General features: G+C 51.0%; 4 protein-coding genes across 4 annotated transcripts; 2 read left to right on the forward strand and 2 right to left on the reverse strand.

Annotated features, from left to right (window-relative positions):
* Positions 1-1,222: 1,222 nt before the first annotated feature.
* UCRPA7_8182 (putative bzip transcription factor protein) lies at positions 1,223-3,021 on the forward strand (the record flags this gene model as incomplete). The annotated part of the gene is made up of 2 exons (XM_007920701.1): positions 1,223-2,144; positions 2,201-3,021. The coding sequence occupies 2 exons, from the start codon at positions 1,223-1,225 to the stop codon at positions 3,019-3,021; spliced, it is 1,743 nt and encodes a 580-aa protein (XP_007918892.1).
* Positions 3,022-14,162: 11,141 nt separating this feature from the next.
* Positions 14,163-15,967, reverse strand: UCRPA7_8183 (putative alpha-amylase protein; the record flags this gene model as incomplete). Its single annotated transcript, XM_007920702.1, has 6 exons — positions 14,163-14,187; positions 14,248-14,762; positions 14,815-15,196; positions 15,248-15,658; positions 15,708-15,755; positions 15,813-15,967. The coding sequence occupies 6 exons, from the start codon at positions 15,965-15,967 to the stop codon at positions 14,163-14,165; spliced, it is 1,536 nt and encodes a 511-aa protein (XP_007918893.1).
* A 1,457-nt stretch (positions 15,968-17,424) lies between these two features.
* UCRPA7_8184 (putative pathway-specific nitrogen regulator protein) lies at positions 17,425-20,442 on the forward strand (the record flags this gene model as incomplete). Its single annotated transcript, XM_007920703.1, has 1 exon — positions 17,425-20,442. One exon carries the CDS (start codon positions 17,425-17,427, stop codon positions 20,440-20,442), a length of 3,018 nt encoding a protein of 1,005 aa, XP_007918894.1.
* Positions 20,443-20,809: 367 nt separating this feature from the next.
* UCRPA7_8185 (putative chorismate synthase protein) lies at positions 20,810-22,150 on the reverse strand (the record flags this gene model as incomplete). The annotated part of the gene is made up of 2 exons (XM_007920704.1): positions 20,810-22,052; positions 22,116-22,150. 2 exons carry the CDS (start codon positions 22,148-22,150, stop codon positions 20,810-20,812), a joined length of 1,278 nt encoding a protein of 425 aa, XP_007918895.1.
* Between the last annotated feature and the right edge of the window lie 4,860 nt (positions 22,151-27,010).

Consider the following 27,010-nt stretch of genomic DNA (forward strand, 5'->3'; position numbering starts at 1 on the left):
ATTCACACATTAGCAAAAGCCAAACCCTTCTAACCTGCCTGCCTGCAGAAGAGTCGTCACTGACGCTCGTCGTCGTCGTCTGCATAGTCGTAGCTGTTTATCAATCGTGCATCTAATCGGCGATATCGCGCACCATCGCGACATCTGGTTCCTGCTGGTTGGCATCAGCGCTGTCATCATCACCGATTAGAGGCTTCGCTTTGGAGCCCAGAAAGGCAGTAGGCGTCGTCATCCTCAGGCCGCAGGTGGTGAGCAAAAGTCTTGGAAACAGGCCAGTGGTACCTGAGCAAAGTAGGCGTAGCACAGCCAACTTGCAGGTACACAGCGGTCGGCGGATTGCAAGTAACTGCGTGTATACGGGCTTCGGACGGGCTTGACAGGCTGCCGGCTGTGCCTCTCGTACGGGTCGTACCACAGAGAAGCAGCGAAAGGAAGCCGTTGGAAGCAGGCCAGAAGCGAAAGAGCAGTCGAAGAGGAGCAGTGATTGGTGCAGCGCGCTCCCTCGGTCCCGTCGGTCTCGCTCCGCTGCACAGGACTGTGTGGTGTAGGAATCGGAATCGGTGGTGGTCTGGAGTCTGGGAAGTCGAGAGTGCAGAAGGAGTACGTACCTACGTACCTACGTACCTACGTCTGGCATTGGGTTGGGTGACGCTCGCATCGGCTTACGCGTCCCTCCCCTCCCAAGCACACCAGACCCTTGCCAGGCTGCGTCGGGGCCTTCCAAACCAGGCCAAGTCAGGCCAAGCCCAGCCAAGGGAGTCGCTCTAAGCAGGCTCCGCCCACCGCAGGCACCAGACGCCCACCACCTTTCCCACTAAACCATTTGCTGTCTGTCCCTTTCTCTTCGTCTCGCCCTCGTCTCGCTCCGTCCGATCCATATCCCGCCGACTCGACTCGTGGCCCTACTACTCAAACTCATCAGTCCCGCAACACCACCGGATCTCTTGTACCTTCTGCTCTTTCCTCCTTTCTTTTCCCTCAACATCAAACAAAACATTCACAATCCCTCCAACATCCGCTCTTTCTTCTCGACGACCGCCATTATATCATCAATCCTGTCGCTAATCGCTCGCCCACTCGAGTAATACAAACATCCATCGAAAGTCGCCACCACATCATTAGCTCCTGGTGTTGACCAGCCCGCATCATTTGGAGACTCAAACAGGCATTGTAGGAGCAAAAGAAGAGACTAGGCGGAGGCATGTCCAACAACAAGAACAGCATGTCGACGAGTCCGGCTGCATCGCAGCACGGCATGGTCGACCCTCTCGAGTCAATGCTCGACTTCTCTCAGTATGACGACGGCAACTATCAATCGCCCTCGCTGTCCCCGGCCAACGGAAAGGCTCCCTTCACCAGACCGACGACAACTGCCACCACCCAGGGAACACTGCTACCACCAGCTCAGCCGATGAACGGCCCGAGCCATCAATATGATCTCTACAAGCAGCAGACCGGCATCGTCCCCGGTGCCCTGGCGAACACGCTGGCCGTGAACCAGAACAATACTCAGGTCCCCGGCTACTCCAGCTTCGACATCGACTCCTATCTCGGCATCGAGAACCAGTTCGATTTCAACACCTCGCCGTCTCAGAACACTATTGGTACCTCCGAGATGGATATGGAGTTCGACTCGCCGGCTGCCGAGCCCAACTTCTTCTTCCCCGAGCCCACCGTTAACCCCAACGCCATCGGCGGCCAGGAGTCAAGCCTACCATCGCCTCCGGTCATCCCGACCCAGACTACCAACGTCGGCCGCATGTGGCCCGGTATGCATCAGCAAGCTGCCCTTGCCAAGGCACAGGCCCAGCAGAGACATCAGCAGCAGATCATCCAGCAACAGCACCAGCAGAGGCAGAATGCCCAGGTCAAGCAGCAGAGACCCAAGGGTGCTCAGCCATCCGACCCTATCGTCGAGCAGAAGATCAGCCAGTTGCTAAACTCTATGCGCAACAAGCCCTCATCAGTTGACGGTCAGGGCAACGTTCCTCTATTGCAGGTTCCCCGCCCGAGAAAGGACGAGGATGACATGGATGAGGACGAGAGACTCCTAGCTAGCGAGGAAGGCAAGAAGCTCAGCAGCAAGGAGCGTCGTCAACTCCGGAACAAGGTTTCCGCCCGCGCTTTCCGATCAAGGAGAAAGGGTAAGACAATTTCCCCATTTTCATGTTTACCAATGCATTGGCTAACACTACCGCAGAATACATCACTCAACTTGAGTCCGAGATTGCCGGCAAGGTCACCGAGAACGGCGATCTCCGTGCACAGAATCGTGCTCTTATTGACGAGAACAAGAGACTGTCCGACTTGACTCGCATGCTTCTCTCGTCACCATCATTCTCAGACTTCCTGGACCGCCTCAGCTCAAACCCTGCTCAGATTCCTCAGACTCAGCCCGCGCCACAGGTGGAGCAGAGGCAAGAGCCTCGCCAGCCTAAGGATGTCAACCCGTATGGTGGTCAGCAGCAGATCGGCATGGCCATGATCCCTGAGCAGGCTATGGATTTCTCCATGCTCAGCCTTGACACCGATGCCTTCAACTTCCAGCCACAGGTCTACTCTGTAATCGAGACCCCTGATGTCCCAGCCCTCGACGCATCTGTCCTCTCAGGCAAGACTTCCAACTTTGTTGGCGAGCACTTCGACTCTGAGGATGAGAAGGTTGAGATGCCAGTTATCCAGCGCCCAGCTCCAGTTGAGGAGAAGGTCATTGCTCCTGCCGCCCCGGTCATCATTGACGAGGAGTTCGAGAACGATCCCGACTATGCTCTGTACCACGGCACTGCTGCCACCTCTCCAGCTGTCGAGTCTAAGGAGCTCGTTGAACTCGACACCGACAGCCTGTCGCACGTCGAGATCTTCGGCGGTGTTGAGGCTGAGAAGGTGCTCGCGCGGTACGAACTCGTTGATGCTACAGAGGAGGAGGCCACGGCCGCCATTGCCATGGCACGCGTACAACAGATCAGCTCTCGCCTTGACTCGATATGTTCGAGGTTAGAGATGCTCACTGTTGACGTATAATCTCTCTTGACTGGAATGCTTCCTATCTCATTTGACGTAACTCGTCTCATCTCCTCCTCACATCTATATCTCCTACCCTTTTCTTTGTGCATAAGGATAAGAACATTTGGCTTACAGCTCACATCGGCGTTGGGAAACACATTATCTCGGGAACATGTATCTTGTTGAGAGAAAAGGGAACGGGCAACTCTATTTGAAGACATTTTTTCCTCCTCTGTTACAGGCTTTGTTCGGTCAATGCCTGGCGGCTCTTTTGATGATATGATGAGCTATGTTGGCTTGCAGTTTTAGTTTTAGAGTGGACGCCCCTGTTGTCGTCGTTGTCGGGCGGAGGACAGCTTTCAACGGGTCTTATTGAAGAGTGGGTTGGAGGGAAATGCTATGAAACGCGGAGCACCGCTTGTATTAAATAGCTGGCGCCCGCAACTCAATATTAAAACAGTCAACTTACACTTTTGCATCCTCCCTGCAAAATTGAACAGTGATGATGGAAATGATGTGCCTACGTAGAAAACTACCCATCAGGTTTCCAACTACCCAACTTCCGCATCCCCACCTCGTGTCATATCAACTGAGTCCAAGGTAAGTTTAGTCAATGACCTGATGTCTAATTCAACAGCTACTAAACTGCTTCTAACATCCTCGTCGAGGAAGATGCCTTATATACGGAAAGTCCGAACCTAGATTTTTACTAGATTTTGTAGATTTATCATAAAGTTACTCTCTCCATGAAATTAAGAAAGAAACGCGACTTGTATATCTCTGAGTGTGCCTATGTCTTGACATACTCCTGCCACGACGTCCATTCGCTTTCCGGCCCAGTGGTGTTCATGAACAAAGTTAGCCACACACCATTTCCGTCGTACCGCCCAACTTCTATATCAGAAATCCGTAGAGTTTCAGGTATACCGAACGGTGCTACTGAACAAAGACACGGTGAATTCGCTCTGGTCTCTTCTATATCAGGTGAGGCGGCTGCGAACGGCGGCGTGATGTTGGCAGGTTTGATTGCTGCTTGTACTTGGCCCGGGGCATTGTCTTCACAGTGACAAGATGTGTTTCGCAGCTCGACATCCACGATGCATGAGGAAATGAGGCCAATATCCACAGATCTCCAGATGTTCTCCCGTTGCCAGGTGTTCCTTAGAAGCAAGTCAACTGCTGTGCGCCTGATTTGAGGATGTCGGCATTTTGCTGCGACAAGAAACAAACTGGGGACAATTCCAGTCTCAAAGGTAAATGGCGTTGCATCCAATGTCTGGATATGATTAATAGGCGACTTTGATATTGCCAGAGGAAAACCTACCGGTTTCAAACCGGTTGAGGACTTGTCAGAACCCTTGCGCTTCCCCGTCTCCTGGCTAAACTCCACGCATTCCAGATATTCAGAGCACAGACGCACCATAGCGCTGAACCTGTCCAGTTGACCATCCCACGCAGTTTCTTGATCAGACAATGCTGTAGCTACCCATGCAGAAACCGTGTGCCAGTGAATCTCAAAAAGAAGTAGGGAGCGCTTGTACTTAGATCGCGCCGGAGATGTAGCCAGCCAAATGCTAAACGCCGAGTACCATCGAGACAGACGTAACTTCAATAAGCCTTGTTCTTGTTCTGCTGTTCTGCCATTTGGTAGCACTGGTCGTGGTAGATTATTAGATGGTATTTTGTAACAAAAGTCTGTTGGTAACCGATCGGATCGCTGCCGATCTGCCTTGAGCAGCATTCGCCATCGTATTGCTTCCTCTGATATTATATAAAAGCCGCTGCTGACCTGATGGATGGACCGAAATGTAGATGTTTCGAAATGCGTAGCCAGCCCAGTTGAGACGGGCAACGAATAAGCTCCGTACAAGGAAGATGAGACGCCTAACCTAATCAAAACCGGAGCAATATCCTCGTGTATTATGTCCAGCTTTGATTTGGGTATGTGTCGTCCGTCGTTTAGACTGGCTAGAATCTTGCGTCCCTGATGCAGATGCAGAAGAGCAACTTTATTCCTTCCTCGTATGCATTCCAACAAAGCAAACAGTATGCATGTGATCAGAGGAGTAACTAGGTCTTCCGGGCCCCTTGTCGCAAGGTGCTTCTGGAGGACAAATATGGCTTTATTGTATTGCTTTAAAACCATTGGATCGTTCTTCGTGTGAATGGGATCTATCACGGGCTCTTTGGAAGTCAACTTCTCAAATGCGGTGCTCACGGCAAGCATAGCATGGAGAATGGACGGTTCGCTCTCGCAAAGCCTAGGGACAATTGAAGTCCACAGGCTTGCGTCATGATCTATCGTGAGGCTTGGAGCCGTAACGGAGTGAAAGAAGTGGAAAGCCCGATGGTCGTGAGCTGAATCGAAAGAAGGCCCAGTCCGCAGTCCAGTTGAAATGGACAAGTTAGGATTGAGTACGCTTCCAGCGTCAAGCCTAGTTTTGGGTATGGCATAACCATCGCATTTCCGACCAGTCTGGGTGCATCTAGTACAGACTGGCTTTCCCTCGTCGCTATGGAGCTCATTATTCACCGCACAGGTGCTCAGAAAAAGGAGACGGAAGTGTTGGAGGTGGGAACCACCGTTGCAAAGAACATAACACGGCCGTGGCGTCCGTGTAGCTCCCACTTATTACCAGAAGACAAACTTACCACTTTACTTTTCGAAGCCTGCAAGATGTCTTTTGCATTAGACCACGCTTAGGTGCTCATGTGAGGTCAGATCTAGCAGTGCAGACTTACTTGCAGGTCAGACAGCCTGGAGACGCCCCCGTTAGTTGACCCTTCAGATAAAACCGGGGATACTTTATCTATCTCAAGCTATAGGACACTCCTGATAGGGTCACTCGCCCGTTCGCACTTTGGTGCTACCTTTTCTCCCGCCTGAGTGGGTAGGAGAGCGAGATGCGTCGCTTGACAAGGTGGTTGCCATGATCACATTGTTTCTAGTGTGAGACCATTGTAGACCATACGGGAGCCAAATGCGGATTCGCACAAAAGAAAAACGTCAATAATCAATGCTTCCGTCTCGCAAAAATGGGAGTTGTGAGATGATGAAAACGCCGCTTTCTAGTCTCCGCCAATAAATCCTGTCATCAATCGTCCAAGACATTCATGCTCGGAAGTCTGGCTGCTTTGTAGAGCGCACTGATTGGCCAGCCCGGACTTTGACTAACCCAAAATGGAATGGCGTGGACCCTATGCCAGGAGCTTTCGACACCTAGGCGAGCTAAGCTAACCCACACGAGCCTAAAATCAGCTAAGAGATCCCCTGGTACTTACAGAGCTGTACTTGCAACCCTCATTACATGTACGCGATACTCCCCAACTTCCATTGGTCTTATACGTGCTAATCCTTAAAGCCAATGAGCATCGATGAGTCTTACAGCATTGTCAACTGCCAAGTGATGGCTTTAGGTTTATATAAGATTGGCATTCCCCCGCAAGATGAGTGTTTCCTTTCTGTCTCAGTATGGCAACTTACACATAGTCACTCTTGTTTCAACACTACTCACCGCTGTACACAGCATGAACGATGGCAAAGACGCAAACCAAAGATTTCATCACCGGATCCAAGCCGCTCTCTGGCAACATATTCGCTTTTGAACCAGCGGACACGCGACTAGAAAGCAATCGACCGCAATCTGTTAACAATAATGGCCCTACAATTATCGTTTTATTCTCGTGGGGGAGTGCCCTTCCAAACCATATCATCAAATACGTGGATGGGTATCGCGCACTATTCCCTACGGCGCGCATCATCCTAGTCACTGGCTCAATGTCCCAGGCAATGTACCACTCATACAAAGCACAAACGGAGGCTATAATGCCGGCTCTTGAGTATATCTTCAGATCCGGAAAGACAGCTGACGAGCGCATCCTGCTTCAAGCGATGTCCAACGTCGGCATTGTGGGTTATCTCACGTTGCTCAGGGCATACCAGGAGTTCACAGGCAACCCTTCCGAAAAATTACCCTATACCCTGCTCGTTCTTGACTCCACGCCGGGCTCGTCGGATTTTGAGCCAGTGACATGGGCGACTGCACTTGCCTATGAATGGAGAGATCTCTCCCCTCTTCCCATCATCGTCATGATATTTCTCTACACACTATACACAGGTGGTCGGTGGTTGGTCGCAGTGCTCACGGGAACGAACGACGTGGACTTCCGTCTCCGGGCCGGGCCAAACAGCACGAAATGGGCAACTACGAGTGCACCAAGACTTTATCTCTACGGGAAGAAGGATAGATTGATTCTGTGGAAGGAGGTAGAGCAGCATGTTGCAGACTCCAGGCAGAAAGGGTTTAAGTGTGAGACGGAACTGTTTGAAAACTCAGACCACGTAAGCCATATGAGGAAGGAGCCGGAAAGGTACTGGGGCGCGATCAGTAGTGCATGGAAGGATGCCATAAAGTCTAAAAGCTGAGAGTATAAACGCACGTGATGGTCCCGGACTAGAGGATAGGGATGATCTCCCGATGGAACCGAATTTCCTCGACTTCGAAGCGGATAGTACAGGAGTTGACTTGTCCCAAAACAGCAAAGCAAAGCAAAGCTAAAGTTAGATGGAAGGATAAAGATAGCGAGAGATGTAGAGTTGGAGGAGTATCAAAGTAAGTTATGAAAGGAGATAAAAGGGGCGTGAAAAAAGTAGCTAAGTATGAAGGGAAGGGTAAAAATACTTAATGAAGTTATTTGTAAACTCTAGAATTCGTAATCATAGCTATTAGCTAACTTCTTAACAAAGGATACAAGACCAGTAGTCCATACACTAAACTTACACAGATATCTAACGATATTCATCATAATTGATGCAGTACTAGCTACTCGACGGCGAAGGCATATTCAAGTCTTTTATATTGTTTCCCTACTACTATTAAATATCACTAGGATGACGCACATAGATTGATACATTCCTTCCTGGCTGGATAACTTCGCAAAACCTGTCACTTCGAACCCTGACATATTGCTGTTGTGTTTCGGAAATGCGTTTCAGATAGATGCTCAAGTGTTGGACCCCCAAACCTGTACATTCTAGTGTAGCAATCTCTCCAGTAGCTGACTGCATCAGTCTCATATTGATCTGAATGCCCTTGTTGGTCATCAAGAAGGGGGAGCTATTTAAAGGGTCTGGCCGATGGTAGTAAGAACCGCTGTACTGGAAACACTTAGGTGCTGGAGCTAGCAATCCAGTGGGAACACTTCCTTCATCGGGAGAGTTTCTCCATGCGAAGAGTGAATGATCATCAGAGTACTTCATGATTTCTTCCTGAAGACGGTGGAATGCCCTCGTTAGTCCCTCGCCGTATAGCAAGGGCAGATTGACCCCGAATATACCGAGGAGACAGTAAGCAGCATCCTCAGGCACTGTGGTTGATCTATTGCCAAACCACGACATACGATTAGCGATGCTCATTGCTCCAACCCGCTTCCGACCCAATAAAACGTCTTTGTCGATACGGGTAGCCCTAACAATTACCTCGGTGTTGATTGTGACGGTTGTGTCACGGGTAGACTTTTCCGAGGTTTTACTCCCTATGTGTAGCCAATTTCTGTCGAAGAACTCGACTTTCTTTGGCGCAACTAGCTCCTGTAGTGTCCAACCTCTTTGAAACCAAACACTCTGTCCTGGATCTGTACATTCGCGGATACGTTCCTCGCCGTCTTCAGCGTGATAGGAAAGATAGCCTCGACTGTCGAAATCGCTCAGATAAACGATGCAAATATCAGATTCTTGGTACCAACGATACATCGAATTAATAGAGGTTGAAAGCTCGATCGGGTTCTTTTGATCGATACAGCATGAGTCGATCCAGGCATAGTTGAAGCCTTGTTGTTTGACCATGTTGCAGAACTGTTCAACTTTCATTGCGCTTTGGTATTTCGCAGACGTTTTGTCGCTCCGCAGTCGTTTCAAAGCAGGAAGTTCATTGAGCATGATTTCATGGCTTAACCATCTATGCGATAAGATGGCATACCTTGGCTTCTGTCCATTTAATTGTTTTTGGATATTGTGGTAGTCTTTGGCTATTGAAGACGATACATCGCTCTGTTGGCAGCAACAGTCGCATCTGCACGATGTCTCCCTTTTGCCTTGACCGGAAATCCCTAGCTCCCCGCTTTCCACAGCAGCAACATCCAATAGACGCATGTCTGCAGCAGAGGAAGTGTTTTTCAACTTTGACTTCGATAGTCTTTGGATATCGGTAGCGCAATTCATCTGTCATGTCTTCCAAACACTTCACGAAACTTCGGATTAAAGTCTTGCCAAGACCGATGGGTGCCTAGAATCCCTACTTGGGGGAGCGTTACATTCATATGCAGTCACCATATTCCCTGCTAATTGATCCTCTCGGAACAGCTCGCTCTCAAGAGTTTCAGCTTTTTCAGCTTTGAAGGCAACAACATTTGAAGTCTAACATGCACTTCATCCTCATCGAATTACAGTCTTCCCCATGCTAAATCCACCTATAACTTCTCTCTCGCATGAGCTGTCAAATTGAATGCCGTTGTGCTTGGAATTGAAACCAAACCAAGAAAAAAATGTCCACGATTCAAGATCACGACATTCAAATGGAGTACGTCTACACGGGCCTTTGCCCAACACCCGCCATGCCGCTAAGAGAAAACTAACCGACTGCCAAGGCGTCCTATGTACACTATGGAGCAGCCTCAGCCCTATGATCAACAGACGTCACATCGACCGGACAGAGTTGAGCAATACACAAATGCAGCTTATGTACGACCAATCAACGGCCTAAGCCAGAAGTCAGAATTGGTGGATTGTCAGATTTGCCAATACCCTAGGTGGACTGAGATCAGGAATGTGGCAAGTGAGGAGACCAGGTACGTATGGTGCCGTCAGGTGCCGTCAGGTACAAGGAAAATCTCGTCCTCTGCTTAAGCTGGAAATGCGGCTGCAACTTAATTGTCAGCTGAGTTGCTAATGGCTTGGCTTCGAGTAGGCGGTTGCGGAGCGCAACTATGAAGAACTTCTGGCCTTGCGCTGTTTGCTGCTACTTTTCCTCTTCTGTCAACAGCAGAGCGAATGATTTTGAGCATTACTGCTCAGTGTGCAAACAATATTTGTTCACATTCAGGTATAACCAGCAAGTACAATACGCCGACAAGATCCAATCTCGATATCCTCAGGACGATGCCAAAGATAAGGAGAACGACCAGATTAAGGAAAGATTGAGGCTATAGACATATGCAGGCATTCAGAGAGTTTATCCATAGACATAGTTTGGTAGGATCGGCATTTTCTGTTCAAAGCTTGATGGCACAAGGAACTTGGATCTGTTGAGCGAGATTCGAAGGCTGTTGGAACAGGACTGGTCTTGCCCGGGGTTTTGTTTTACGATACATCACCCCTTTGTGCTGAAACGATATTAACTGCTAGTTTGACAGTCTTAAAATGCTCAAGTATCGATTTTGAAAATTCCTCGAAAACTTCGTATCCCTTTACTTCTGGTCTACACACATACACACGATATACTGACTCGTCGCATCTTTGACGGAATTCTGACTTGAAAACTGACAATGTTTACGCGATGTAGATTCTTGTAAGGGTACACCTACTTTGATTGCCGTTTCCTTTGTTCCTTGACATATCGCTATCCTCGATCTCCCCACTTGAATATCCACCATCGGTAACAAGCCTTTGAGAACTACTATCCGAAAGGTCATCTAGCACCTCTACATCTGCCCTCTTTTCATCATTACCAAGTTCGTGTAGCTGAATTAAGCACTGCCAACAAGAAGTCTTATCCAAGACAAAGACTTGATGGCCATTTTGCACAGATAATACTGTTGCAGCCAATCGAGCTTGCCAATTACCATAGGCTTTCACTACGCCAGGCTCGATTGGTGGCTCCAGAAGCTCCTCCCATCTTTCGATGGAAACTAGTGGAGAGACATCGCTGTTTTTGTGATATTCATGACTCGAGTTCGTCTTATCCAGAGGTATGTGAATTTCAGATTTCGGTAGCTGAATCTTTGGCTTTTTGAGAGATCCGAGAATGTCCAGATCGGCAATCCACTTTCCGCGGTCGTATAAAGTAACAAACGCCTCGACAAAAAATATTTCTGAATTTCTTAAACCGTGCTCACCGAGATCGACAGGCAACTTCCAGTCAGAAAAGCCTAAATGGAGAGTAGTATATTGGAAGCAGTCTTCCCGTCTTCCATCGAATATGTTGTGATTGATGCATTGCCAGTCACCCTCTGCTACTTTTGCTACCCGCGGTTGTTCTGGCGGGACCAATAGCGAAATACCTGGCCTTCCGAGATTGCCAATGACCCTCGTCACGCTACAAGAGCCTGTGTAATAGAGGGGGTCGTTCAGTAGTTGGTCTGCGACATACAAAGAGTTTCCGTATGACATTGCCATTACAGGCCCCAAGATCTTAGGGTCAAGATCGAACGATCCAGACTCAATCATGACGATGCAAGCAAATGTCTCTTGTAATGAGAGACTAAATGGTGATAATGAAGGGTATTTATTTGGAAGTAGCGCCTGCGTGGTGGATCTGGATAGGGCCCATCCATAAGTTTTGATTGGTCGTGAGGCTAGTTTAAGAGAAACTGTTGTGGCTTTAGTTGAGTCGACAATGTGACAAAGCGTTGCAAATGCTTGCAGAGGATGTCCTAAAGCAGAGTCTCTCCCCACACACACATTCATTTGATCTACTAATCTCAAAGGAGATATCGACTTCTTCTTGAGGGCGTAACGGATCATATCCGCCGCCAAAACCTCTCTGTTATCTTTATGCATGTGCGGGACATTTGCTGGGTAAACAACGTATAAAGCAGCGACATGTGGGTTTCCAAGTAAAAGTTTTAGACTTAGCCAGGATGTATCGCCCTGGCCAGGGTCGAGGCCGATGACCCGGCGAATCTGTTTGAGACAGAGCTCAGATGCACGATCCCAACAATACGACCTATTGAACCAGGGCATAACCCTTCCTTCTGGTAATACATGAACTTGCTCGCCAGTCTTCGCTAGATCGTCCATGCGGGAAGATTTGAATGACCTCCGACGACTTGGACTTCCCAAAATGCGTGCATATTTGGGAACTCTGGAGTTCGTAATCGTGGCTATCTCATGACTCTTTGACGTAGCATGTAGATATTGAACAATCAATACAGCAGATATATCCAAATTTCTAGCAACATGGCGTAAAAAATCTACTGCAGCTTCTTCGTTCTTCATGGTGGCTAAGAAGTCATATGGATTTGCGAGACCAAACGACTGGGGGGATGTTAGAAAATTTCCGTAACGCCTCCGCCCGGCTTTGACCAGCCGGATACGATCATTGTTCGTCTCGTTGATAGAGGCGAGATATCTCTGTGCTGCGGTTGACAGAAGTGCTGGCCAACAGTGTTTGGCGTCGCGGCCAAAGACTGGCTCAATTAAGGAGTAAATGCTCGTAATAATCTCTGCCCCAAGGGGAAAATGATGATAATCTGGGAACCAAGAGCCTAGTAGACTCCCAAGGGCAACTAATAGAAGATCATCCAGGGATACTCTTGCCGTATGGGTGCTGTAGGAGCCGTAGACCATACGTGAATCACCGTAATATCGGTGATAAGACAGTGGGAGGGACCAAAAAATGCCCCGATGTGTACGTTGGGATGTCTTTATCCCAAGAGTGACAACTCCACCGGGTGAGATTAAGCTGTCTTGCTGTCTCACCAGCTTGGATTCCTTGACCAAAACCATCATGTCTGGGAATAGATGCCATGCTGAAAGACCAAGGATAACCCCACCTTCATTCACACTCTGAGGAATGCCTTGTATAAGCTGATTCATCATTGTCATTGCTGTCGTCCAAACTTGAACAACACTTTCGTAGACCGTGGTATTGTTATTGATCTTAAAGCCAAGATTGTTGATGATCAATAACACCTGCTTTTGCGATTTTTCTTTCGCTTGATCTGCGGTATGTAACCAAGCTCTAGCACTAGCGTCCCATGTTGCGAGCTGGTTCCTCGTCAATGATATCCTCGATGCTAGGTTAAGATTGTACGAATCATTGGATTCACTGGCGGAAAGGATTTTTTGCCGTTCATTGACGAGTTCTACCCAAAGAGATGTGGCTTCTGAGCCGGACCAAAGTCGTGCCAACATACAGGCAAGAAGGTGAACGGCAATAGCATCATGACCAGAAGTGGCGGCTGCCCAAATGGAAGTTCCATCTGCGCCAATTTGGTCTGCAAACATTCCGTGAGATTTTGTTCCTCGGGGATTGTGTATGGGATTTTGAAGAATCTCGCTCGCTCGCAGCCCATACGCGCGAAAGAGACTTTGTGTATCTGGGGCCACTCCTTTGAAAAGGGCACCGAGTTTCCGAGCCGTGATATGTGAGTCGCCTTTTTCAGCCTCTACTACCCTGCAGGAGCTCAGTGCTTCTCCAACAGGCTGATATTCCTTTGGTGCCTCGATTTTGATGAGTGAGAAATCAAAATTCAGGTTGGCCAAGGCCATCGTGGTCTCTTGCGAGGCCGCCATCACAGCGGTTGTCATTTTACCTAAAGACATCGTAGGTATGCAGCGAAATACTTTGTTCTTTATCAAAGACTGTTGTACTGGAGTTAATTACTGCCATAGGGCGAACTTTAAATGACAGAAACCTTGCCACTTTGTCTAGAAACATGGAGTGATAGAGAGACAACAAGGCTTTGCACGTGTCGCAGCCTCAACATGATCAGTGCCTAACACAGGACTTGATGAGACAAAACGCTCCGATTTGATTTGATTCTCCGCCTCATATCATGTGGGCGACTCTCACAGCATTGACGCCCAACGTGGCTTGCATAGGTATCTGCCAATAATGGCAATAGCTTTGGGTGTGTAATACAGCGCCTACTTCGTCTCGTCTTCTAATTAGTAGCCCGGCATTGTCCCATCAAGGACTTGACAACAACGACTGGCTCTTCTAGAAGGAGTGCTAGGTCATGCATTGTAAGTCAACGTTGCCAAGTTGTATAATGATTCTTGATTCGATGCAGCTATTAAAAGATGTATCCGAAAGACTTCGCCGACATTAGCCGCTTTTATGTAGTAAAGTGAGGCCAACATATCACCGCCGTCTATAGGTCTATTTCTTGAATGAACTCTTTAGACGAATCACCTACAGTTCCCGACAGTAGATCATTCATTCTTCGTAAATGTTGCTATCACTACGAGATATTAGCTTCTGCATAGCACATTAACGGGAAGTTCATAATTGCACAACTTACAAGCTCTCGGCAAACTTGTCCCTCCCTTCAGCGTCTTTGTTGACAAAGATGCTGACGCTCGTCTGGCCACAGACGAACTCACCAAAGCCATCCTCGCCAATCTCGACCTCTCTATCAGACCAACCAAGCACGTCGGTCCATTTCTCACCGGCGTGCTGCTCGCCGACGTGCATCCTCTTCGTGCCCGCGCCGGCGTTGCTGAGCACAGTGGCACAGCCGTACGGCCGATCCCAGGTGCCGTAGCGAACCCAGCCAATGCAGGTGGCATAGTCAAAGTAATCGGCCAGCTTGCCGTAGGCGTAGAGCTTCCGGGCGAGCATGATCTTGGGCAGGTTACCGCCGCATGAGGGAGGGAAGGGGTGCTCGCCCTTGATGCCGTACAAGTCGCCATACCATACGCAAGGGTAGCCGTCAATGCGGAGAAGGATCAGTGCATAGGCGAGGGGCTTGAACCAGTCCGCGACTGGGGCCTCTAGGGCTTGGTATGGCTGCGTGTCGTGGTTCATAACCAGCGTCTTCGTGAGTTAGCCAGGGGGTACGCCAGGAGGCGCGGGCAGAGTCACTCACCACTGCGCACATCGGTGCCTTCTGTACAAGCGTGTCATCGAAGATCTGCCTAATGTCGGCACCGTTGCCCTGGCTGATTTGGCTGAAGTTGTAGACGAGCGGTGCATCAAAGAGCGAGAACTTTTTGCCCATGCGATCCAAATATTTTGTCATGTCATCAAGGCTGTCCTTCCAGAACTCGCCAACAACAAACCAACCCTGTCCGTACGTCTCATCCATTTTGGTGATGAACTTGCGAAGAAAGTCCTCGCTGTAGTGCTTGATGGCATCAAAGCGGAATCCTTTCAGCGGAACAGTACTGGCGAGCCACTTGCCCCAGTTTAACACATCCTCCTCCACTTCGGGATGCGAGTAATCAAGATCGGAGCCCATCAGGAAGTCACTTGAGCGAGTGTCAGTACTCGCCTCGACCACTGGATGCAGACGCACTCACTAGTTGCCCTTCTCGCTGTCGACATCGGGGACGGCGGCCCAGCCCTCGCCTTGCTCGCCCATGATCTTGTAGATGGCAGTCTTGTTGTTCGCAGCATTGTAGTCCACTCCACTAAAGTGATACCAGTGATACTTCATTGGGCTATACTTGTCCCCGCGGCCGGGGAAGTCGAAGCCCACCCAGGCGTCGATCTCATACTTGTCGCTCACGAACTTGGTCCGGTCATCCTGGTCGACCTCCTGAGCGAGACACTTCTCCTTGTGATCAGCGGCAAACTTGTGGTTCAGCACAGCGTCCCAGTACAGGCCGACGCCAGTCTTCTTAGCGGTCTCGGCCAGCTTCATGAGCTCCTCGAAGCTGCCCCACTTGGTGACAGTCGTGCCTTTTTGATCGAACTCGCCGAGATCGTAGCTGGATAATAATCAGCCAAGCTCGCCGCCAACGAGTACGTCATTCATACAGATCATAGATATCGTAGCCATTGCCCTCTTTTGAGGAGCCCTTGCATCTGTCATCACACGCGTAAGATAGAGTCGGCCTGAAAGCAGCGCTCATGGCAGCTCACCCGGGGGGAATCCAGATGTTATCAATACCCCAGCTCTTGAGCTGAGGGACGTGCTTCTCCAGTCTGATCCAGTGCTTGTGATCGGCGGGCACATACCACTCGAAGCCCTGCATCATGGTCATGTTCTCCGGGGTGGGTTTCTGTTCGTCTCCCATCTTGGGCGATCTGTCAATGCGTCTCACACCTAAGAACAATTGATGGAGAAGCAAAAAAAGAAAAGCAAGCTGGAGAGCTTGATTGTGGCGACGAGACAAGAGAAATGGGAAGACGTTTGAAATATGGGGACTGTCTTAGACTTTATACCTCTCTTCATTCAGATGCCCGTGTGTAGTCAGCTTCTATTTGGCTGAGAAGCTCGAGCTTATCTCTAGCGCCCGACATTTCAAAACGAGCAGAGAACGTGGGCACGCATCCCAATACTCCTGCTAGGGGCATCTTCTGCATCTCACTGGCTGGATGGCGGCTGATAAAAAAGGATCCAAGACTGCGCTTCTGCAGGAGTCTGTGGCACTAGCCAGGTTCCAAGATTCAGCTTGTGTAAACTTGTTTGTCCGGCTCTCTTTCGCCGTCTGGTCTGGGACTGTGCGCAAGGAGACGCCGATTGATGGCTGCAACACCAGCAATGCATGATCGCGACTAGGTGAAAAGAGCCCGCATGTGATGACGTAGAGGAACACTTGCAGGGGGGGAGAAACTGTTGAGCAGGTCAGATAAGCGATAAGATCATGCTAGTTGTGGCCTGTAACAGAGCATTTTGGGAGCGAGAGTGGATCATGGTGGATGAAGCAAGCTGATGCCGAGCAATGTATAGAGTGAAATGTACCTGAGGATGCGAACGAGACGCATGCACGGGAAACCAGACCGTTGAAATCCGCCATCCACGGGTATGTAGGTATGCTATGGTATCTAAGCCGGCGTGGTCGATCAGATGGTCTAGGCATGTTGTACGATGGCGACCTCATCGACGGGAGGTTTTGCCTCCAACATTTCAATCTCTTTGAGCGGACGTGTCGCTATAAAAGAGGCCTCGTGCAACGCATGAAATTGGTTTCAAGTTACTGGTGCTGGTGACGTCAATCCGCCGAGGCTCTTCAGGAATGGAGGGGACGGGAAGTGCTCTCATGGTGGGTGGTGGGAGGCAATGGAATGTCAATTAGGACCCCTTCCCCAGATTTTGGGAGAAGATCAATTAAGACAAACCTCGAACCGCCAAAATCTCGACTTTGAGGTTGCGCATCGATGCGACTTTCTCTTTTGCAACGAAATGCACGCAAACGAGAGGATGCGCGGTGTGGCGTAATTGCTGCAGCGGACTGGGTGAGCTGACAGGGGTTGCGCTCTTGACCTGGCAACGGGAGTAAACACACCTCACACGCCCAGGCGCAAGTGACCCCCCCAAGGCGGACTCGACCACGAGACAGACCAGTCACAGCACCAGCACACCGCAAACCGACCAAAACAATCTGCGAGATCCAGTAATTTGCCAACGCGGCCTTGCATCCATCTCGAGTATCTGGCCAATTAATCATTGTCCGTCCCGTTGCCGGAGTGCAACCTTGAAAGCTGTAAATACAAGCTGTTCCCAGCTATAGCTCTTCCTCCCACCGACCCCATGCCCAGAAGGCCTCCAGAGGAAGACTTCAAAATCTATGTCGACGAGTCCTGTCTAAGCGCACCAATGGATGAGACAAATATCCCCAAAGTCGCTGAAGGCGATATTCTCTCCGAGTCTCTCGAAACAATCGCCGAACCCGAAGAGCAACTGCAAACGGTCCCCGACAAGGAGGAGCAAGAAAGCCTAAGCATAACCGAGGACGCCACCCCGAACGACAACACTGCCGTTCAGGTTGAAGACGATAGCGAGAAAGAAGGGTTGCTAGAGCAGACAGTTCAAGAACATGCCGATGGCCACGGAGAGTGCTACAGTGGCAGCATCCTAGACGACGAGGATGGTCAACAACACGAGGTTGAGGAGTCATCCGGGACAGACGTCGCAGAGGAGCACCACTCCGAATCAGAACCTATTCTAATCGAGAACGTTGAAGATGCTTCAGAGGTCGTGGGATCTTCAGAACCCGTAGACGACGAGCCTATCATCTCGGAGGACTTACACTTGGAGAGCCATCCCGATGAGGAAGAAGAGGACTCGGTGGACGAAGATAATGAGGATACCCCCCGTCCGACGCAGCTGATGGATGATGGAGAAGATGACGATGGCTCTTCCTCTCGTCGAGAGTCTGACATCTCAGACAGACGGCATTCTTTGAGGACAGAAGCTCTTATCCAAGCCGCTGCCAGAGCAGTTGTTGCACGAATTGAGAAGCAAGACGACAGAAGGAAGTCAACAAATGAGGAGGAAGATGGCGATCATTCAATACTGAGCTCATCTTCGAATGCAGAGCATGGTATCGAAGGGACTGAAATGTCGTACGACGATAGGTCAAGCCAGGGTCGGCTTTCTGATGCGCACTCTCTACCTGGAACCACTATCCACAACTCGGATGGTGAGGCAGCAGATAGTAGCTCGCAACACGATGGGGATGATGATGTCTTCAGTGACCGGAGCCCCAGAAGCTCGCTGGGATCATCAGATGGACAGCACGATGATCATACCGAGAAAATGAGCGATACCCATACCGATATGGATTACCGGTCAAACTATGGTCGATCACCTCGAGTGTCTGGAATCTCAGGCATATCTGATCTCTCACGATACGACAAGGAAGAATTTGTCCCCACCACTCGAGGCACTCCTCGACCGGCTTTCCGGACGCCATCATCTGTGCGAAAGATACAAATGTCTTCACCCACGCCGTCGGTATTTGGCTCCCCACGATCTTCTCGGCGACAGGCCGCTCTGGAGGGAAGTGGTCTGCCCACAGTATCCCGGCTGGGAAGCCCTTCCGTCTCAGCTCAGTACTCTCCCAAAGGTCGATCAACACCCACACGGTTCAAGGTTCGCAAGGAGGCGCCGCTTGTTCTCCTTCATGTCACTCTTCTGCCCCTTCGATGGCCGTGGGCGGATGTCTTGAATGGCCTTGATGCCATCACGGATAACGGGAAGCAAAGCTTGCGCCAATTCGAGCCTTCCGATCAGCTCAAGAGTCTGCGAGGCGCTTGGCGACAGCTCCAAGACCGCGTTGGGGACACTGTCTTGGAGCGAGGCATCTTGCTGCCACATCCTCAGAATGATTACGAGGTGCTTGAGGAGCGGCTTCTCGAAGCCCTCGAACTTCCTCTGAGGCGGCGTGCTCGCATCCTTGAGTGTGGCCACTACTTGGGGCCGTCTAATGAGATGACACTTGGGGAGGATGAGGATGACAGTGAGGACGAATATGCGTCTCAAACGGGTCGAGCCGACAAGAGACATTGGTGCAAGACTTGCCGTAGCGACATTAGATATGACGAGCTCGGTGAAGGCAAGATTTTCCGCATCAAAGTCTACGCTAGTAACGGCCTTATGAAGGCTGGGGCGTGGGAGGCTTGTTGGAAGGAGATGGAGAGAGTGGATGTCGAAGTCGAGCCTATAATGGAGCCAGGTATCCAGAACGAGCTAGAAAGCCTAGGCACTATTCAGCACGAAGAGAATTTGCACCGCCGGCGAGAGAAAGAGGAGCACATCGACGAACAAGATCACGCCTACCTTGACCATGATCATCGTTCCCACATCCAAGCATCTTCACCTCCAGATATCCATGCTTCCCCCATCGACCCACCTGCGACGACTACCACTGTTGACATGGAAGATCTCGAACGTCGGAGACGTGATGAAGAGCGCCTGCGAGAGATATATGGACACAGTCCTTCTGGCCATCACCCCCAGGAACACCCATCTGCGACAGCACCTCGACACCCAGACTCCTATATTCCGCCTCCAACCCCACCATCGCCCTCTGAGCAAGCTTTCGAGCGACGTGAAAGCAAGCGGAAAACCTACCAAGCTGCCTCGCTTCCCGAGCTCCTACTGGAAGCGGGCAAAGTCATCATGCATGATCGTAAGAATGTCGTCATTGCCTTGTTAAGTGTCTTTATTCTCATGCTTGCTGTTCGTACGGCACCGCCAGAGCCACAGAGGGGGACAGCAGCGGGGATATCGGAGAGCGATGCTGAGATCCTGCGAAGCATCTATCTCCAGCAGCAACAGCAAGATAGGGAGACTACTGTGCAAGCTGTGTTGGGCACACAGGTTCAGACCCAGATTGCCGCAACGATAGAGTCGCCAATCAGCGTAGTCCCGATTATGGCTTCGGTCGAGAGCATAATCAGCAGCTCGGCTGTAGCTAGTGAGCCTTGCGTGCCATCGGACACGCCTGCCTCGTCATCCCCAGAGAAGGTGCAGACAATTAAGCAGAAGAAGGTGGTTCGTGTGTACGAAACCGTCACCGAGACAGTTAAAGTTACTGCTACCGAGGCAGCAGCACCCGAAGAGACTGTTGAGACTGAGCCGGAGGAGGAGGAGTTTGAGACAATCGTGGAGACTGTCAAGGTGACAGCGACGCAATCTCCGGTAGCTGAAGCGACACCAGAGACTGTTGAGGGCGTTCCCTCGATGTCTGACTTGGAGAACGCTCAAGTCGATACCCAAGCCGTTGAGCCCGATCTGTCTAAGGAGAGCCTGGATGTTGAGTAATTATGAAGCTGGGTGATATGTATGTACGGGTTACGAGTATTCTGTTTGAAAGCGTTTATGATGGACATGATCATTGCCGGGAGCCAATTTGTTACGAATTTTGTTCAAAAGCCTTTCAAAGATTGTTAATAATGGACTTCTACGCCGAACAAGCCCCTGGATTTCGATATGAGATGCACGGCTATTAGATAGACCCAAGATACCACCATTTATTCGATTTGTTCACGAAATTTGTTCCAAAAACACTTGAAGTTTCCCGCACACGGACGCCTATAGCAGGCCAAAAGCGAACGAGATTTACTTGAACAGCAGTGATGAAATTTTCTATACCAAACGCCACTTGGGAACCCAACCCATATTTACTGATTTATGCCTTCTTACCGATCTCCGACACCCCGTTTCCCACCGGCTTCGCTGTATTTATGGTCTGCCTCAGGGGCGGCAGTAGGCTCTTCGCTGTGTGACGTGCCTGCTGCGCCAGGACCGCGTCCATGATCACCAACGCCGCCATAGCCTCCACGATGGGAACAGCTCTCGGGACGACGCATGGGTCGTGTCTTCCCTTTGCCGCCAGCACACCTTCGCTCTCGCCATCGTAGGTCGCGGTGGTCTGTGCCTGGCCGATCGTCGCAGGGGGCTTGAAGCCTACGCGGAAGTAGATCGGCGCGCCGTTCGAGATGCCGCCCTGGATGCCACCAGAGTAGTTCGTCTTCGTGGTGAGGCGCGGGCGGTGGAGGCCATTCCTGGCGGCGCCGGTCTGCTGTGCGCCGGCGGTCTCCTCTGGTGCGCGGATGAAAGCGTCGTTGTGTATTGAGCCGGGGACCTCGCAGCCTCCGAACCCAGAACCAATCTCGAAGCCCTTTGTGGCGGGGATGCTGAGCATGGCATGTGCTAGCATCGCCTCCAGCTTGTCGAAGCAGGGCTCGCCCAGGCCCGAGGGCACGTTCTTGATCACGCATGTGACTGTGCCGCCGATACTGTCTTCCCGCTTCTTGAACTCTCCGATGCAGTCCTCCATCTTTCTTGACATCTCTTCGTCCGGACACCGTACGGGGAGGAACTGGTCGACGGTTTCGCGGTTGACGGTCTGAAGGAGATTTAAAAAGGCGGGGTTCGTGCTCGGCGACGGGTGCTCAGGCGTAGGAGGGAACATGTGCACATTGCCCACGGACGTCACGAAGGCTGTGATCTCGACGCCATAGGCCAGCTTCAGGTACTTCTCGGCGATGGCGCCAGCCGCCACGCGGCCGATCGTCTCGCGGGCGCTGCTTCGGCCTCCACCGCTGCTCGCCTTGACACCGTACTTCTCGAGGTAGGTCCAGTCAGCGTGACTAGGTCGAGGATACATGTCTATGGTGGCATTGCCGTAGTCTTTAGGCCGCTGGTCCTCGTTCATGACCATCATGCCGATCGGGGTGCCGAGGGTGACGCCGAACTCGGTGCCGGACTGGATCAACACGCGGTCCTTCTCGTTACGGGGCGTCGTGATGTTGCTCTGGCCGGGCCGCCGGCGAGTCATCTGGGGCTGGATGTCGGCCTCGGTGAGCTCCATGCCCGGCGGGCATCCGTCGACGATGCAGCCCACGGAGCGGCAGTGGGACTCGCCATAGCTGCGGAGAGGTTATTAATTTCGCTTGACACCCAGGAGCCGTGGCAGATGCTGAGGAACTCACGTAGTGACCCGGAAGTACTCGCCAAAGGTAGACATGGTGGCCGTCGGGGTCGTCTCAAGAGACGGTGTCTGGTGGCGGGATGTTGAGGGAGAACTCACAGTACCAGTTCAGTGAGTCAAACGGAATTTTTCCCTGCAGTATGTTGACTCAATTGACCAACCATCCAAAAACTTTGCCCCGCCATCGGCAACACCCCGCCAGCCAGCCAGTCCTGCATAAGGTAGGCCAGCCCAGTGAGTGCACGGGCCAACAGGGTCCTTGATCCTGGGCAGTTCGTCTCCTATCAGGTCCCCTGTGGATAAGCAAACATCCACCCCTTACAAGGGGTTCTTCTATATGAACATGATGTTATTCTTTTCCCCGTCGGCAAAGTTAGAGAACACGGATCAGATATATGTATCTCGTTTACTTTGCGTGTCTACATAACCATGTCTGCCAGGTCTGCAAAGTCCATCTTTTGAACTCGATCATGCGTCGCGTACAGCTCGTTGGGAAACCAGTCCACGAGCCTGCCCGCCGGTCGACCTGGAGCCGCCGGCAGATCCTCCTCTTCGCTTCCCATGATCATAATACCGACAGCAGTACCACAAAGCCATGCATATACCATGCCGTCTCCGTTGTAACCCGCACATGCCCATTCACCAGGCTTGTCCGATTCTCCTGTTGGTGCTCCTTTGACATTCCGTTCTGTGAGTCGGTGGTCGAGGCGGCCTACCAGGGGTAGGAAGTCGGCTGTCAGACCGACGATCCCAGACCAAGTCTTCTTCATGCGCCCTCCAGGGCCGTCTTCCCCCCAATTTGGCGTGAACAAAGTTTGGAATATGCCCCCGATGTGCGCAACTGATAGAGGGTCGAGCTTGCTATCATCATACGCTCCGATCATGTTGACCCCTTGCCTCTCAGACTGGGCGAAGCCACCGCCGAGGATGATCTCGCCCGGCTGCCCGTTGTTGCTTGGTCGTTGAGTGATATAGTCATACCCCACTCTATAAAGGATGGACCACGATCGGCTGCCATTGAGATCAGGAAAGTCTCTGCCTGGTCTCTGAGCTGAACAGATGCTCCACATGCTTGTTATCTTGCTCACAAGACCAGGGACATGTTGGCTGACAAAGGCATTGGTTGCGTGGACGACATGACGGGCTCGAATGACTCCACGACTTATCGTTATCTCGTAAGGATATGCTGGTGGACCTGGCGAAGAGATTGACTGAACGGGCGTGGTGGTCTCGATTAAGAGGCTCTTTGGAAACTCGTCAAGGAGTTTCTTCCAGATTGTAGTCACTAGTCTGTATGGCCATAATGCTCCGGCTTTATACGAGATGGCACCGACAATGTGATTGTTGACGAAGTATTTCTGAAAAGGTCAGAGGCAAGCCCATATCATACTGGATTTCACAAACCTTTCGGGTTTCCTCCGCTGTCCAAACTTGGAAGTCGAATTCAGGAATCCATTTCTTGGCCTCCTCGGCCGATTGCACTGCCTTTTGAAGTGTCTCTTTGTCAATCGCAAAATCAACAGTTTCGACCTCGCGACATTCAGCCATGTCAATTCCCTCTGCGTCGCACAGTCCAGTCAAGATCGACAGGTGCTGAAGCTGAAAGCGGCAGAGAGCCGCCGCTCGCTGTTTGCTATGAAACTTGCAGAGCGTATGAAATGCCTCGTAAGGAACCGCCTTGATGTGGCCTCCATTGCGGCCGGTGGCGCCGCTACAAAGCTGCCGAGCTTCCACAACGACTACCTTCCTACTCACGCCCTTTCTCCGGCATTCGTGAAGAACCGATCGGGCAATCGCTGCTCCCGTGATACCCGACCCGATAATAACGACATCTGCCTCGCCCGGGAGACTCGGCGATTGAATATCCACGAGCTCTGGAAACGGCGGATCGTCCAGCCAGAAAGACTGCGTGGGAGTTTCAACAGGAAGCCCAGGTGGAACATTGCATCGTTCGAGAAGTTCGCTATACTCGGTGTTGAGGGTTTTGAGCACGCCAATCACCGCCTTGATGGCCTTGTAGGCTCTCGCTAGGGAGGAGAAGGCATTACCCATATCTAAGGTCATAGAAGACTTTCGCGTTTGTGGTTTACGGGGCGAAGCTTCCTCTCGACGTGAGAAGTCTCAGTCGTACAGGCAGACCCGAGTTCCACAGACCATCTTCTGTGCCGTACGAGGTAGCCGACAAGCCGCGTCCTGTCTCTGTCGCTCCTCAGGCTTATTCGGACTCGCTTGCCAGGATCTACTTAATAGAGATTGAGCGATGAGACGCCAATTCTCCCTGACAATGCTTGGGGAGGCACCGCTGTCATATCTTGGCGTCAATGGCTGCCGCAGACAAGAACCATGCAGCAAGCCCTTCGGAACCTTCCATCTTGCTAACTCCGACATCTTCATAGTGTGGCAACAGGTAGCTCTTGAGTTCCTGGTATTGCATTAGCGGCTGCGCTATGGTACTTCAGATTCGGAACGTGGGCCCTACCTAGCACTACCTGGGCAGCTACAACCGAATAAGCTCAAGCTGCTATCTAACTGCCGATATGAAAGCTACTATAGAATTCCTGAAAGATAAAGAGAGCTATCGTCAGCCGAGGTCCTAGACCTCAGTGGAGACTGCTGTATTGCTAAAACATTCGAGCGGTGTCCCTGGGTATCGAAATGAATATGAGTTAAGCTTCAGCTCTTCAGAGGCATCCCAGGCGGTGATTAGCAAGTCTTGCTTGCCCTCATCTCTGTCATGCATACCTGAAGTGTCTACCTCGGGGACCTGTAGTAGATTGCTTGACTCAATGTTAAACCAAAAAGACTTGAGAATTCCCAGCACCATTTCTTTCAAACAAGCCAAATGGACTTCATTTATGGACACTTATAAGATTACTTCAAGGAACCATGAACTTACGTCAGTGTTATAAGTAATAATCACCTCCAAAAGCCGCTGATTTTAGTGGAGATGGACCCCTCACGACTCCACTGAGTGCTCAAAAAGCTTCACATCTAAAACTGTGCTCTCATGTTCTTGAGTGCGGGGTAGCTAAGAAGAAGACTACAAAAGCCCTCTGCTGACCACCTTGCGTTAGTGAGATGCTGATATGTCGGGTGCCTCTGTTCTGAAGAAGGGGTTTTCGAACTGAACGCTTAGAATCTGCAAACAATCTAGCTACGGACAGGCAGATTATCACTGAAGTCGAAGCAGAGCGTCTTTGCAATCACAATATGCCTCCAAGCACAATTCGGCTAGGCACGGCTTCTCCAGGAACCCAGGAGTCGACGGCGGCTACCTTGAAGCAGCTCTCCCAAATAGCACACAGAGCCGCTGCTAGCAACATCGATATCTTGCTTCTCCCAGAGGCATACCTTGGAGGCTACCCCAGGGGCTCGGGCTTTGGTTGCATTATTGGCAACAGATCAGCAGAAGGTCGTGACGAGTTCCTCAAGTACTTCGAGAATGCCGTTGATCTCGGTGACACTGTTGGGGATGGCGCCGGTGCTGGAGCAGCTTGGGTTAAGCGGGAGTTAGGACCAGATGGACGTGAGCCATTCGAAGTAGCGGGAAGGAAGGTTGACCGTGGTGATGGCACTCGAGAAGAGCTAGAGAGGATTGCCAGCGAGACAGGAGTCTTTCTCGTTGCTGGTTTGATCGAGAAGGCTGGAGGAAGCCTGTATTGTGGCGTCGTTTACGTTTGTCCTAAGCAGGGCCTCATCGGGAAGCGAAGAAAAGTCATGCCTGTTCGTCCTCCCTGTCCCTTTTATACCCTCCTGTCGGTAATGAGAAATATGTCTAACATTTCAGACCGGCTCGGAACGTCTTATCTGGGCTCAAGGATCACCGGCCACACTCCGTGCAGTGAGCACCACAATACGGGGAGTTCGTATCAACCTAGCCGCTGCCATATGCTGGGAAAGCTATATGCCACTTCTACGACAAGCTCTTTATTCCCAGAACATCAACTTGTACCTCGCACCGACTGCGGATGGAAGGGACGGATGGCTCTCTCTTATGCGAAGCATTGGCGTTGAGGGACGATGCTTCGTGGTGAGTTCGAATATGTGCGTGCGGTCAAAGGCGAGCACAAGCAATGGCACGGTACCCATCAGCCAAGGCGACCGACAGCCATACGAGACCTCTACCAGAGGTCGTCGCAACTCCGCTCTCACAGAAGAAGGACATGAGATTGCGTTACCTACATCGCCGAGGCTTTCCCAGAAAGGCCCCCGCCAGAGGAGAAAGTCAGTTCTCGACGAGAACGGAAACGAGATTGTCCTCTCTTGCAATGACGACGCCATCGCGGAAGATCAGGAGGACAATGAGGACGGAGTCAAGACAGCTCCTAAGACATCTTCTGCGCCGCTTACAAATGGGCATAACAAACCTGCAGAGTTCATATCAAGGGGAGGATCTAACATTGTGTCTCCTTTCGGAGACGTACTGGCCGGACCGCAGTGGGAGGATGAAGACGGAATCATATATACGGATGTTTACTTTCAAGACTGTATCAGGGGTCGGCTTGACCTGGATGCTGGAGGCAGCTACTCAAGGAACGATTCCTTCAAGTTCTCCGTGGAGGGTTTGGACTTGAGCCCACTACCGTACTGAGCACAGGTTGGGGCATCTTCGGCATGCCACAATATCCTAAACCTGAGGTCAGATCAGAGAACCTATATAGAAGAATAAGCCTGTGTCCCGTCAAGCGAAAAGCCCGGTGGTGTTATGTGTCGGTGCGTTGGGAACTTCAAAAGCACTTACCACTGCCACGAAAACGAAGGTCCGATTTTCGGTTCAAGTTTGCCCAAGGCTAGAACATTTTGCCTTTTCGAGGCCCCTTTTGCGCAGTGCCTGGGTTTATTTTCGCGGCTCTCGCCGCTTACTTTAACTTCACGGGTCCACGCATTATTAACCAC

This window comes from Phaeoacremonium minimum (assembly GCF_000392275.1).
Source record: "Phaeoacremonium minimum UCRPA7 unplaced genomic scaffold PA7_03_scaffold_582, whole genome shotgun sequence".
Classification (NCBI taxonomy): Eukaryota; Fungi; Ascomycota; class Sordariomycetes; order Togniniales; family Togniniaceae; genus Phaeoacremonium; species Phaeoacremonium minimum.